At 50.0% G+C, this 13,015-nt stretch overlaps 1 protein-coding gene across 1 annotated transcript in view; it reads left to right on the plus strand.

Moving 5' to 3' along the window:
- The window catches only part of slc23a3 (solute carrier family 23 member 3), a 98,216-nt gene extending 85,479 nt beyond the window's left edge, over positions 1-12,737 (plus strand). Inside the window, exon 12 of the mRNA XM_038790411.1 lies at positions 12,364-12,737. Within this exon, the coding sequence (XP_038646339.1) occupies positions 12,364-12,671 (308 nt within the window). The 3' untranslated portion in view covers positions 12,672-12,737. The remainder of the gene's footprint in view (positions 1-12,363) is intronic.
- Positions 12,738-13,015: the final 278 nt, after the last annotated feature.

Below are 13,015 nucleotides of genomic sequence, written 5' to 3' on the forward strand. Positions count from 1 at the left end.
TGCCACTCCACCAACCTTGGTGTCATCCGCAAACTTACTAATCAGAACAAGCCTATTCTTCGGGACCAATATTTATCACTCAACTAAAATTACTAAAACTACATTACCACCCTTTATCACATTTCTGTCTGTGGGAGCTTGCTGTGCACAAATTGATTCTGGAGTTTTTCTGCATTACAACAGTGACTACATTTCAAAGTATTTCATTGGCTAAGAAACAGGTTAGGGTCGTGAAAGGTGCTGTAGAAATGCAAGCTGTTTCTTTCTGAAAATGTTTCTGCCTCTCTCTCTTCACCTATGACATTCATTAAACCCAAGCAGAGACTAACAAACAAAGAAGAACAAAGAAAATTACAGCAGAGGAACAGGCCCTTCGGCCCTCCCAGCCTGCGCCGATCCAGATCCTCTATCTAAACCTGTCACCTATTTTCCAAGGATCTACTTCCCTCTGTTCCCGCCCGTTCATATATCAGCTTCGATGCATCTTAAATGATGCTATCGTGCCCGCCTCTACCACCTCCGCTGGCAAAGCGTTCCAGGCACCCACCACCCTCTGCGTAAAAAACTTTCCACGCACATCTCCCTTAAACTTTCCCCCTCTCACCTTGAAATCGTGACCCCTTGTAATTGACACCCCTACTCTTGGAAAAACTTGTTGCTATCCACCCTGTCCATACCTCCCATAATTTTGTAGAGCTCAATCAGGTCTCCCCTCAACCTCCGTCTTTCCAACAAAAGCAATCCTAATCTACTCAACCTTTCTTCATAGCTAGCACCCTCCATACCAGGCAACATCCTGGTGAACCTCCTCTGCACCCTCTCTAAAGCATCCACATCCTTCTGGTAATGTGGCGACCAGAACTGCACGCAGCATTCCAAATGTGGCCTAACCAAAGTCCTATACAACTGTAACATGACCTGCCTACTCTTGTACTCAATGCCCCGTCCGATGAAGGCTAGTGCGCTGTATGCCTTCTTGACCACTCTATCGACCTGCGTTGCCACCTTCAGGGTACAATGGACCTGAACTCCCAGATCTCTATGTACATCAGTTTTCCCCAGGACTCTTCCATTGACCATATAGTCCGCTCTTGAATTAGATCTTCCAAAATGCATCACTTCCTATTTGCCTGGATTGAACTCCATCTGCCATTTCTCTGACAGTCCCCCTCGCTATCTGAGACTGGGGTTTGAATCCACGCTGACACACCCAATGCGGTACTGTGGTAGTGCAGCACCATCAGAGGTGAAATCTATTGGATGAAGTGTTAAACTCAGACCATCTGCAGTCTCAGGTGGATGTGAGAGATCGAATTATACAACTTTGGGAAGAGCAGGGGAGAGAATGGCCTGGACGCTCAGACCATGGGGTGGGATTCTTCGTCCCACCGCGCCCCTTTTCAGGTGGGATGCGCCCCCGCCAGCAACGGGATCCTCCCTCTCGGCAGCCGGCCAGCTGGGCTTCCCATCAAATCGGAAGATCCAGCCGACGGAGAATCCAGCCCATGACCCGGTCAGTGAGTTTAGCGCTGTTTGTGGGAGCTTGCTGTGCACAAATCAGCTGCTGCAATTCCTACACCGCAGCAGTGTCCACACATTGTTGGCTGTATGGCCTTTAGACACATTCTGAAGTCCTGAAAGGTGCTACCAAAATGCAAGTCTTTCCTTTTTAACAGTCGCTTCTCTGGGAAGGTTACCTGTTGGTGGGACGTGACTCCCTTAATAAAGGGGCAGAAAAGAGGAAAACGCCATTTGGGAAAAAAAAAATCTCCAACGAAGTGAAATCTTCCCCCAAGATGTGAGGAGGACAGAATCCCATCGTCTCACTAACACCATTCTCCTTGGCGAAAGTATATTTTATTCATAAAATATCTCAAGGGGAACATTGCAAAACATTCCAAATTGTCGAAACAGGAAATCCGCGTTTTCTGCAGGGATCAAAATGCCTCCTCTGAGGCGCTTCACCGCAGTAAGGAGAGAATGACAAACATTGCAATAATTTTTGTTACAGAGAGTACAATTCTGTTCGAATTATACACACTGGTCATGTTGCATTCTGCCGCAGACAGTTACATTTACCAAATACAGCCGAGAACAAGCTTGCATCCCGTAGGTCTCAACACAGTTACCAGTCCCACAGTGTAAGTTGGTTGAAAGGCCTTTCCTCATTGCGCCTTGGTGGCGGCTGCCCCCAGCTCGCATGCTAAACTCAGCGCGTGAGCAACTCCGTTAGCTGTTCCACAATTAGTGCAACGCCCCACTCATCGTAGTTCCAACTCCGCCAACTCCCCAGTCAACCAGGGAATGAGGACCGACCGAGCCTTTGATTCGAAAGGATTGTGAGGCTTGATTCTAAAGAAATGGCAATCCCTAATGAAGCTGTATTTGCAGCCATATGTAAACAGGCCTTTTGTCTACTGTGTCAGGAAAAGGGCTTTGGAGATCTGGAGCCTATCTGAAACTTATTGTTTCAACAGGATACGACTCCACCCCACCCACCCCAACATGCATACACATCTGATGAGAACATTATCAATGAGCTTACAGAGAAAATGATAAGGTTCTTTGAAGAGGTTTGCACTGGGCAAACCACACCAGGCCTGCAAAGGTCACTCAAGCCTCAGTTCAATGTAGCTCATCTTTCGTTCTCGTTCATTGTTGCGAGTTCTCTCTTACATCCTCCACGAGTGCTTACACTTCCAGCCGTAGGTTGCCTGCTGTCACAAGAGATGCCAAGCCCGGTTCACCCATCAACCTTTCACTGACCCAGCTGCTGCAGAGGGGAAGGCAGGCAGGGGGTTTTGGGTCTACCGAACCTGATGTATTACTACTGGGCGGCGAATGTGGAGAAGGTGGGAGCTGGGTCAGAGGGGTTGATTCCCGGTGGGTCTGAATGGAGAGAGTTTGTGCAGGGGGTTGGGATTGAAAGCACTAGCAACAGCGCCGCTCCCGATAGCTCCGGGGAAATACTCAGGGAGTCCGGTATTAATGGCTTCATTGAGAATTTGGAGGCAGTTTCGCCAACACTTCGGTTTGGGGGCAGGGTCAAGGGAAATGGCAATTCAGGAGAAACAAAGATTTGAGCCAGGGAGGTGGGATGGAAATTTTCGGAAATGGGAGGAGAAGGGAATTAAGACACTAAAAGATTTGTTTCTTAAGGGGTCGGTTTGCAAGATTGAAGGAGCTGGAGGCGAAGTATGGGCTGGAGCAGGGGGAAATGTTTAGATACAGGCAGGTTTTGCCAGAAAGGAGATACAGAGCTTCCCAGTGGAACCGGCCTCCATATTGCTGGAGGAGGTACTGGAGAAGGGGATAGTGTTGGCGGTTTATCGAGCTATTTTGGAAGAGGATAAGACACCACTGGAAGGGATTAAAGCAAAGTGGGAGGAAGAGTTGGGAGAGGATGTGGAGGAGGGGGTTCTGGTGTGAGGTGCTCCGGAGAGTGAATTCCTCCACCTCGTGTGCGAGGTTGGGACTGATACAGCTGAAGGTGGTGTACAGAGCACACCTCACGAGGGCGAGGATGATCCGATTCTTTGAAGGAGTAGAAGATGTGTGTGAACGTTGCGGGTGGGGCCCCGCTAATCATGTTCATATGTTTTGGTCCTGTCCAAAGCTAGAGGATTACTGGAAGGAGGTTTTTAGGATAATCTCTAAAGTGGTGCACCTAAAACTGGACCCGGGCCCCCGGGAGGCCATATTCGGGGTATCGGACCGGCCAGGGTTGGAATCGGGTGCGGAGGTAGATGTTGTAGCCTTCGCCTCGTTGATCGCCCGAAGGCGGATCCTGTTGGGATGGAGAGCAGCCTCTCCACCCCTGTGCCCTGGCGTGACCGGGGGGGGGGGGGGGGGGGGGGGGGGGGAACCTGTTGGAATTCTTGACTCTTGAGAAGGTTAGTTTGAACTGAGGGGAAGGATGGAGGGGTTCTGCAATCATGGGCATTATTCATATGCACTTTCAAGAACGGATAACATCGAGACCCTTAAATTAGAGAGGATGGGTGGGAGGGTTGGGGGAGGGGGGCTGTGTGTGCTAATCGTGACTATGGGTGATTCCTGTTTCCTTTTTGGCATTTGTCTATGTGAACATGCGGCTTATGTTTGGGGTTTGGTGGGAGGATGGGATTGTTGTTATTGACATACTTGTTACCGATTATTGTTTATTGTTGGTGGGTGTAAATTTGGGAGAAAATATATAAAAGGAGAATAAAAAATATTTTTTTTAAAAACCTTTCACTAACCCATTGGTTTCCCTGCCGGCGGAGCCTTGATTTTAAATTTCTCGTGCCCATTTTCAGCCGGCCTCGCCCTCCTCCCGATCTCTGTGGCCTCCTCCAGCCGCGGCAATGTCTCTGCGTTGCTCTAATCCTGGACCCTTGTGCATCCCTGAGTTTCGCCTCCCCACCATTGGCACCTGTGTCTTCGATCGGTCGCCCAGGCCCTCCGCTCCGTAATTCCCTTCCGAAACTTCGCCTCCCTACCTCTTTCTCCATCTGGAATACACTCCCAAAAACCCAAGGGTGCGATTCTTCCGCCCTTTGCCGCCGCCGGGATCTCCCGGGTGGCGGAAACAGTAAACCTTGCAAATTGCCGTTGACCCTGGCGGGTCCGGAAGATCCTGCTGGAAGCCAAAGGCGAGCCGTCTGCATCCTGGGAAAACTCCCTGTGGGGGGGGGGGGGGGAGGGGAGACTGGAAAATTCCAGCCTAATTCTTTGACCAAGCTCTTGGCCAATGGCACAGCTGGGTGTCATACTGAGTTTGTCCATTGCTTCCCTGAAGGAATTTCCTTGGGACTTTTGATCATGTCCAAAACTGCTTATTCTGCACCTCGGTAGTGCGTGAATCTGTTGGCATTCAATAGTTGCAAGTTTAAGATTGAGAACCTCCTGGTAAAGACAGATAATGAGGAACATTGGCAATGTTCCCATTTTAGACCGATTTTGCTCCCACCAACAGAAGGGGCATTTCCCAGGGACAAAACATTCAGAAACTGCGGGATTTTGCGCGCCCCCCTCGGTGTGTTTCGCAAAAGCAGGGTCTTCTGGTCCCATCGTCGTCAATGACTTTTCCCGTTAGTCGCAGCCTCCGCCACAGGGGAGCCCACGGCAGGGGTTCGGCATCAGCGGGAGCAGGAGAGCTCATCGGCGAGAAGGTGAGGCAAATTTTGGCCATTATTCCTTCACACTTCCCAAGAATCACCAACTCGCTGAAACCCGAGCTCAAGGTATGAAGTACTTCCTGTGTTTGTACAATGACCTTTAATTGGCTCAGTAATGAACCTAATTAGCCAGCGGCCTGGTTCCGTGTCAGCCCATTACTGATCACGGCGGTCAGTTTTCTCACCAGCAGAAATGGTCTGCACGGCCTCCCCCACAATCATGCGGTCATGCCTACCTTCTCGCCCGCTCTATCCAGTTCCATTAAATATTTAAAAAATTTATTTACGGGATGTGGGCGTCGCTGGTTAGGCCAGCGTTTTTTGCCCATCCCTAGTTGCCCATCAGAAGGTGGTGTTGAGTTGCCTTCCTAAACCACTGGAGTCCCTGAAGCGTAGGTACACCCACTGTGCTGTTAGGGAGAGAGTTCCGGAATTTTGCCCCAGCGACAGTGACAGAACAACGATATATTTCCAAGTCAGGGTGGTGAGGGACTCGGAGGGGAACCTCCAGGTGGTGGGGTTCCCAGGTATCTGCTGCTCTTGGCCTTCTAGATGGTAGCAGGCGTGGGTTTGGAAGGTGCTGCCTAAGGAACCTTGGTGAGTTAGTGCAGTGCATCTTGTAACAGATAGCATCTGTTAGTCGGCGGTGGAGGGTTTATGTGACAATAAAGATCAATCAATCAATTTAATGTTTGTGGAAAGGGCGGGCAATAAAGTGGGGCTGCTTTGTCCTCGTTGGTGTCGAGCTTCTTGAGTGTTGTTGGAGCTGTGCTCATCCAGGCAAATGGAGAGCATTCCATTACACTCATGACTTGTGCCTTGTAGATGGTGGACAGGCTTTAGGGGTCAGGAGGTGAGGTACTTGCCGTTGGATTCCTCACCTTTGACCTGCCCTGGTGGCCACAGTATTAATGTGTCCAGTTCAGTTTCTGATCAATGGTAACCCCCAGGATGTTGATTGTGGGGGATTCAGTGATGGGAATGTCATTGAATGTCAAGGGGCGGTGGTTACATCCTCTCTTGGAATTTTACAAAAAAATCTGCTGTCCTTACCTGACCTGGCCTATAGGTGACTCTAGTCCCACACCATCGTGGCCGGCTCTTGCCAGCTATCGGAAGTGACCTGGCCAACAGGGTCACAGACTTGCCAGAGATGCCCCAGAATCCAAGAAAGAATGATACTATTCTGTCCGTGAAAGGATCATCTCCCTACCCATTGTCCTACCCATAAGACTGCGACAGTTCAGGAAGAAGACCCATTGCCCCCTTCTCAAGGGATGGGAAAAATTCACAGTCTCGACAGCCTTAAACCAGTAGCTGGCCGAGCACAGCAGAGGAATGCAGTATCTATTGTGCTTTGAACCAGGAAATGGGATGCCACAGCTTTGTGCCTGTAAACCAGGCTGGTCTGCGTCGCAGGGCAGGTCAACTTGGAGGCAGGCCTTAGAGGTTGCCCCGCTGGCCTCAGCTAGTTTTAAAGTGTTACGTGCAATGCCGGTCTCTAATCTCTCACTGGCACCATCTCACTGTCAGACTCCAGTGTAAACAGGGGCGGCTCCGATCTTTATCAGCTCCAGCACCTGGAATGACCTGTGGTTGAGTCACTCCGGGCACTAATCAGTGTTGGATACAGCTTTTTGAAAGTTAAAAGTTAATCCTCGCCTGGCGAGTGCAGGGGAAGTCTTTCCCCTTACTCACAATGAGTAAATTCACCATGAAATAGTGATACATCAGCGATGGGGGTGGGTCGGAGGAAGCAACAGCCAAGGGAGAGACAGGAAAAGGACAGCATTAATGATTCACATGTTTGGAAGCAAAGAGGGATTGCGGAGGATCGGGAATGCAAGGGCAAATGCATTGATGTAACAAATGTCACGAAAAAAAGAACTTGCATTTATATAGCACCTTTCAGGACCCAGGAGGCGCCAAATGTTTTACAGCCAATGAAATGCCTTTGAAGTGTAGTCACTGTTACAATGGAGCAGCCAATTTGCGCACAGAAATATCCCATAAACCACCGTGTCGTCGAGTAAAATTAAAAAAAAAATAATCTTTAGTGTCACAAGTAGGCTCACATTAACACTGCAATGAAGTTACTGTGAAAATCCCCGAGTCGCCACATTCCGGCGCCTGTTTGGGTCCACAGAGGGAGAATTCAGAATGTCCAATTCACTTGACAGCACCTCTTTCAGGATTTGTGGGAGGAAACCGGAGCACCCGGATGAAACCCACGCAGACACGGGGAGAATGTGCAGACTCCGCACAGACAGTGACCCAAGCCGGGCATCGAACTTGGGGCCCTGGCGCTGTGCTATTGTGCTGCCCATCGGACTGGAGCCCTGTCCTCCAGTTGCCATATTTGGGGTGTTGGACGGGTGCGGGGGTGAATGTTCTGGCCCTCCCTCTGCTGATTGCCTGGAGGCACTTTCAGCTGAGGTGCAGGTCTGCATCTCTACCCCGTGCCTCATTACGCAGGAGATTCTTCCATCTCCGCCTCTACTCTTGCCCCCACCCCCACCCCTCAACACACCCCCACCCCTCCATATCCCCCCCCGAACCCCTCACACCTCTGCACATCCCCCCCCACCCCCGCCACCTCTCACACTCCTCCACATCACCCTCTCCCCCCCCCCCCCCCCCCAAGACACGCCTGCTCCAGTCGTTGGGCCATTGCAGATTGATGATAAATGTGTTTGTGTGGCTGCTTGCACTTTGTTTGCATGCGACAAACATTTTACAGAGCGCGTTACCTCATAAACACGACAATATGTTGTTGTCATTCTTTACGAGTTTAGAAAAAAATTAATGAGAGGTTTTACAATCAAGACTCAAAATGCACAGAAGCAGGAACATTGGCCGGGGTTTTCTGGCCTGGTCTTGGTGGGCCCCATTGCAGGAGATTCGGCAGCCCAGCCAAAGGTTTGTTGACCTTCGAGTGGACCCGGCGATTCCGGCGGCTGGTGGGCTGGGACATCCCGCCATTATTGCACCAAAATACCGCCTAAAAAAAAAAGGCAACATTGCTCCATCTGAGGGAGTTCTGAGGGAGTTCCAGGATTTTAACTAGCGACAGTGAAGGAACAGCCAATATATATCCAACTCAGGGTGGTGGATGACTTGAAGGGGAACTTGCAGGTAGTGGTCAGGGGAGCCTTGGTGAGTGACTGCAGTGCGTCTTGCAGATGGCGCACCCGGCTGCCACTGTTCGTCGGTGGTGGAGGGAGTGGATGTTTGTGGAAGGGGTGCTGGTCATGAGGACAGAATGCATCCCCCACAGGGATAGGGAAGGACCTCATTTCATTCTTGCCTGATGGTCAGACACATGCACTCGCCAACAAGATGGTCGTCAGGAAGAAAGGACTTGATAGGTATGTTTTTGGGGTGATGTTGGAGATAATCAAGATGATTAATGGTGTGATAAAGAGAAACTATCTCCTCTGGTAGGGTGTCTCCAGAACAGGGGGCAGAACCTAAGAGCCAGTAGGAATCAAGAATTCTGCCCTGCCCTCCCACTGCCCTGCCCTCCCACTGCCCACAGAAAGCTGTTGAGGCAGCGGTTGAATTGGACAATTGACTAGAAAGGCTGAATGGCCTCTTCCTGTAGCGATGTTTGTAGGTGTCGAATGACTGAATTTCATAGAATTTACAGTGCAGAAGGAGGCCATTCGGCCATCGAGTCTGCACCGGCTCCTGGAAAGAGCACCCTACCCAAGCCCATACCTCCACCCTATCCCCATAACCCAGTAACCCCACCCAACACTGAGGGCAATTTGGACCCTGGGGGCAATTTAGCCTGGCCAATTCACCTAACCTGCACATCTTTGGACTGTGGGAGGAAACCGGAGCACCCGGAGGAAACCCACGCACACGCGGGGAGAACGTGCAGACTCCGCACAGACAGTGACCCAAGCCGGGATTCGAACCTGGGAGCCTGGAGCTGTGCAGCATCTGTGCTAACCACTATGCTACCCTGCTGTCTACTATTGCTCCGCAGAGATCCAGCACTGAGCTGACGGGCCAAATGCCCCTCCCCCCGCCCCCAAACACCCCACCCCCCCCCCCCCCCCCCACCCACCCACCCATTCTGGCTCCATGAATAGCTGGCGTTCCCCCTGAATGTCAGAAACCAACTTAGCTACAAGTCACACTCTCAAGCTTTAAGCTTGACTGATGCCCAATTGCCCAGTCTGCAGGGTTCAGGTATGAAGAGTTACGGAATCAAAGTGGGAAATGGAGCGAGGATACAGATCAGCCATGGCGCAGCTGAATGATGGGATAGGCTGGAGAGGGGCTGAATGGCTTCCTCCTGTTCTTTCTGTCCCTATGACTTTGAATTTCCTTCAGCGCCGAGGTTTGCCGAGTTCAGTTGCAGCGTTCAAACCAAAGCCACTGCTAAAACCAGCCAATCCCATACATTAGCCAGGCCAGAAACATGAGTGGGATTCAGTGTCACAATACATTTCAAAACCTTTTTTTTTTGAATGGGTGCCGTTGGAAGACTTATAATGTGACTGGAAATGTGCTGAACAGTACGCCGCTGCAGGAACGTTCTGAGTTTATTCAATGTTCCCACAAAGTTTTCATTCGTCATCCACCCAATGACCAGTGACTTCAGTCACACGCAGAGGAAGCAGAGGAAGCTGGGATAGTTCTCCTTGGAGCAGAGGAGGGTAGGGAGAGAGTTAATAGATGTGTTCAATATTATGAAGGGGTTTTGCTAAGAGATGACGAAGTGAAACTGTTTCCAAAGTCAGGAGGGTAGAAACATAGAAAACAGGAGTTGGCCATTCGGCCCTTCAAGCCTTCTCTGTCATTCATTACGAATTCTGAGGAGGCAGCATGGTTGGCAAAGGGGCAGGACGGTGGCATGGGGCGGATCCGCTGCAGCATAACAGGGTATCTGAATCGCACACTAGTCATTTTTTAGGTGAATTACTCCCCTAACGTTTTAGCCTCAACTACATTCCGTGGTAGAGAATTGCACAAGCTGACCACTCTCGGAATTAAGAAATTTCTCCTCATCTCAGTCCTAAGTATGGCAGCACAGCATTGTGGACAGCACAATCGCTTCACAGCTCCAGGGTCCCAGCTTCGATTCCGGCTTGGGTCACAGTCTGTGCGGAGTCTGCACATCCGCCCCGTGTGTGCGTGGGTTTCCTCCGGGTGCTCCGGTTTCCTCCCACAGTCCAAAAATGTGCAGGTTAGGTGGATTGGCCATGCTAAATTGCCCTTAGTGTCCAAAATTGCCCTTAGTGTTGTGTGGGGTTACTGGGTTATGGGGACAGGGTGGAGGTGTTAACCTTGGGTGGGGTGCTCTTTCCAGGAGCCGGTGCAGACTCGATGGGACGAATGGCCTCCTTCTGCACTGTAAATTCTATGAAAGTATCCTTAAACTCTGACCCCTGGTTCTGGACTCCTCCGCCATTGGGAGCATCCTTATAGCACCTACCCTGTCTCATCCTGCTAGAATTTCAGAGGTTTCTTTGAGATCCCCCAGTCCCGACATCCCAGGAATCAGTCTGGTAAACCTTCGCCTTCTGTAGCACAAACATCCTTCCTCAGATAAGGAGACAAAAACTGCACACAATTGAAGAATTCCACTAGATGATTTCCTTTTCGTATATCCATGTTGACTCTGTGCAACCCTGCTGACTGATCTGGAAGGCCCAGTTTTCTCTCTACCTCCTTTTTAAATAGGATCAGGAACACAGATTTGAATTAATTGACAGAAGAATCAGTGGTGGGCTGCCGATTATTTTTGACACAGCACGCGACGATCTGGAATGCGCTGCCTGAAATGGTGGTGGGATTAAGTTCAAGAGTAACTTTCAGAATTGAGTAAATATTTGAAAGGGAAATCTACAGGACTGGAGTAAGGGCAGCGGGAGTGGGACTAATTTCTCAACTCAGGCTTACATTAACAAGCCCCTAGTCGCCATCGGCGCCTGTTCAGGTGCGCAAAAGGAGATTTCAGAATGTCCAATTCACCTAACAGCCCGTCTTTCTGACTTGTGGGAGGAAATGAAACGAAAATGAAAATCGCTTATTATCACAAGCAACTATTAAAAGCCAGCTCTTTAGCTCTGTGCTGAGGGGCTGGTTTAGCACACTGGGCTAAATCGCTGGCTTTTAAAGCAGACCAAGGCAGGCCAGCAGCACGGTTCAATTCCTGTGCCAGCCTCCCCGAACAGGCGCCGGAATGTGGCGACTAGGGGCTTTTCACAGTAACTTAATTCGAAGCCTACTCGGGACAATAAGCGATTTTTCATTTGAAAATGAAATGAAAAAATGAAAATCGCTTATTGTCACGAGTAGGCTTCAATGAAGTTACTGTGAAAAGCCCCTAGTCGCCACATTCCGGCGCCTGTCCGGGGAGGCTGGTACGGGAATCGAACCGTGCTGCTGGCCTGCTTCAACCAGCCCTGGAGCACCCGGAGGAAACCCACGCAGACACGGGGAAAACATGCTGACTCTGCACAGTGACCCAAGCCGGGAATCGAACCTGGGACCCTGGTGCTGTGAAGCAACAGTGCTAACCACTGTGCTACCACTGTGCCACCCATTAATTGTACCTGTCCGCTTGTGTTAAATGATATCTATGCGTAGGCCCCTAAATCTCTCTCTGATCCTCCATAAGGGGCTGGTTTAGCTCACTGGGCTAAATCGCTGGCTTTTAAAGCAGGCCAGCAGCACGGTTCAATTCCCGCACCAGCCTCCCCGGACAGGCGCCGGAATGTGGCGACTAGGGGCTTTTCACAGTAACTTCATTTGAAGCCTACTCGTGGCAATAAGCGATTTTCATTTCATTTCATAAACGCCCATTTTCTCACCAAAAAGTTCAATTGGACCCTCAATGATTCTCACTCTGCTGAATTTGATTGGACCCAGTTTTATTTTTCACTTGTTTCCTTATCACGATCCATTTTTAGCCCCCAGAGGACTGGTTTCTCCCATTCACTCTGAAGGCAGCAGTCATGTTGAGGACAGTGGATTCAGGGGAGATTCAATTCCATCGGCTTGGGGGATGAAGAAAAACATTTCGGGACTTCATAGGCTCAGAATAGCAGGAATTTAATCTTGTCGGAATAAATTTATTGTCTGTGTATAGTCTAGATGCTGTGTAAATACAGACAGGCCTTGTTGGATGTTGACGATAATTGGAAGCTCAATTAGGTGAAAATGTGTTCTGCGTGTTTAATTTCAGGGACATCGGAGGAGCGGGGGCTGGTGGCACACTTTCCTGGTTTCCAATCTCGGCTGGAAGGTCATCACCGTCACCCACCGAAAGACTTAACCGATGTTTATCAGTTGCCCTCCACTCTACATAAGTATCTGTGCATTAAGTTCTTCCCTTTTTGCAACCTGTGCCCCAGTTCGGAACCAGTGCAAGAACCAATGGCGGAGGGAGAGGAAACAAGGGACTTACTGCCAACGCCCGAGCTTGTCGCAAGTGGAGGGGAAATCGGGGTTGCCAACACCCCCCAGGATTGCCCTGGAGTCTGCAGGGATTGAAGCTTCATGCCATCGGGGGCGAAACCCAGGGAGAAAAATCATAGGGCCATTAAAACAAACTTTTATTTTTCATTTTCATTCTCTCTGCACCCGTTTACATATTAGTTTCAAAAATATGAGGTGATGTTTGACCGCTTGGGGAGGTTGGAGGCAAGGGGGCCATGTGATATAGTCCCCAGGAATATGGCTAACCTGAGCTGGCAACCTCACTGGGGGAGAGGTGGTTGCCAACTCTCCAGGACCAGACTGGGTTTTCCCAGAAGTGAAGATTAATCTCCTGAACACTGCTCCCAAAGAGGGGAAAAAAAGTCATTTTCTCTCAGTGCTTTTGTTCAATAGTTAGA

This window comes from Scyliorhinus canicula, chromosome 2 (assembly GCF_902713615.1).
Source record: "Scyliorhinus canicula chromosome 2, sScyCan1.1, whole genome shotgun sequence".
Taxonomy (NCBI): domain Eukaryota; kingdom Metazoa; phylum Chordata; class Chondrichthyes; order Carcharhiniformes; family Scyliorhinidae; genus Scyliorhinus; species Scyliorhinus canicula.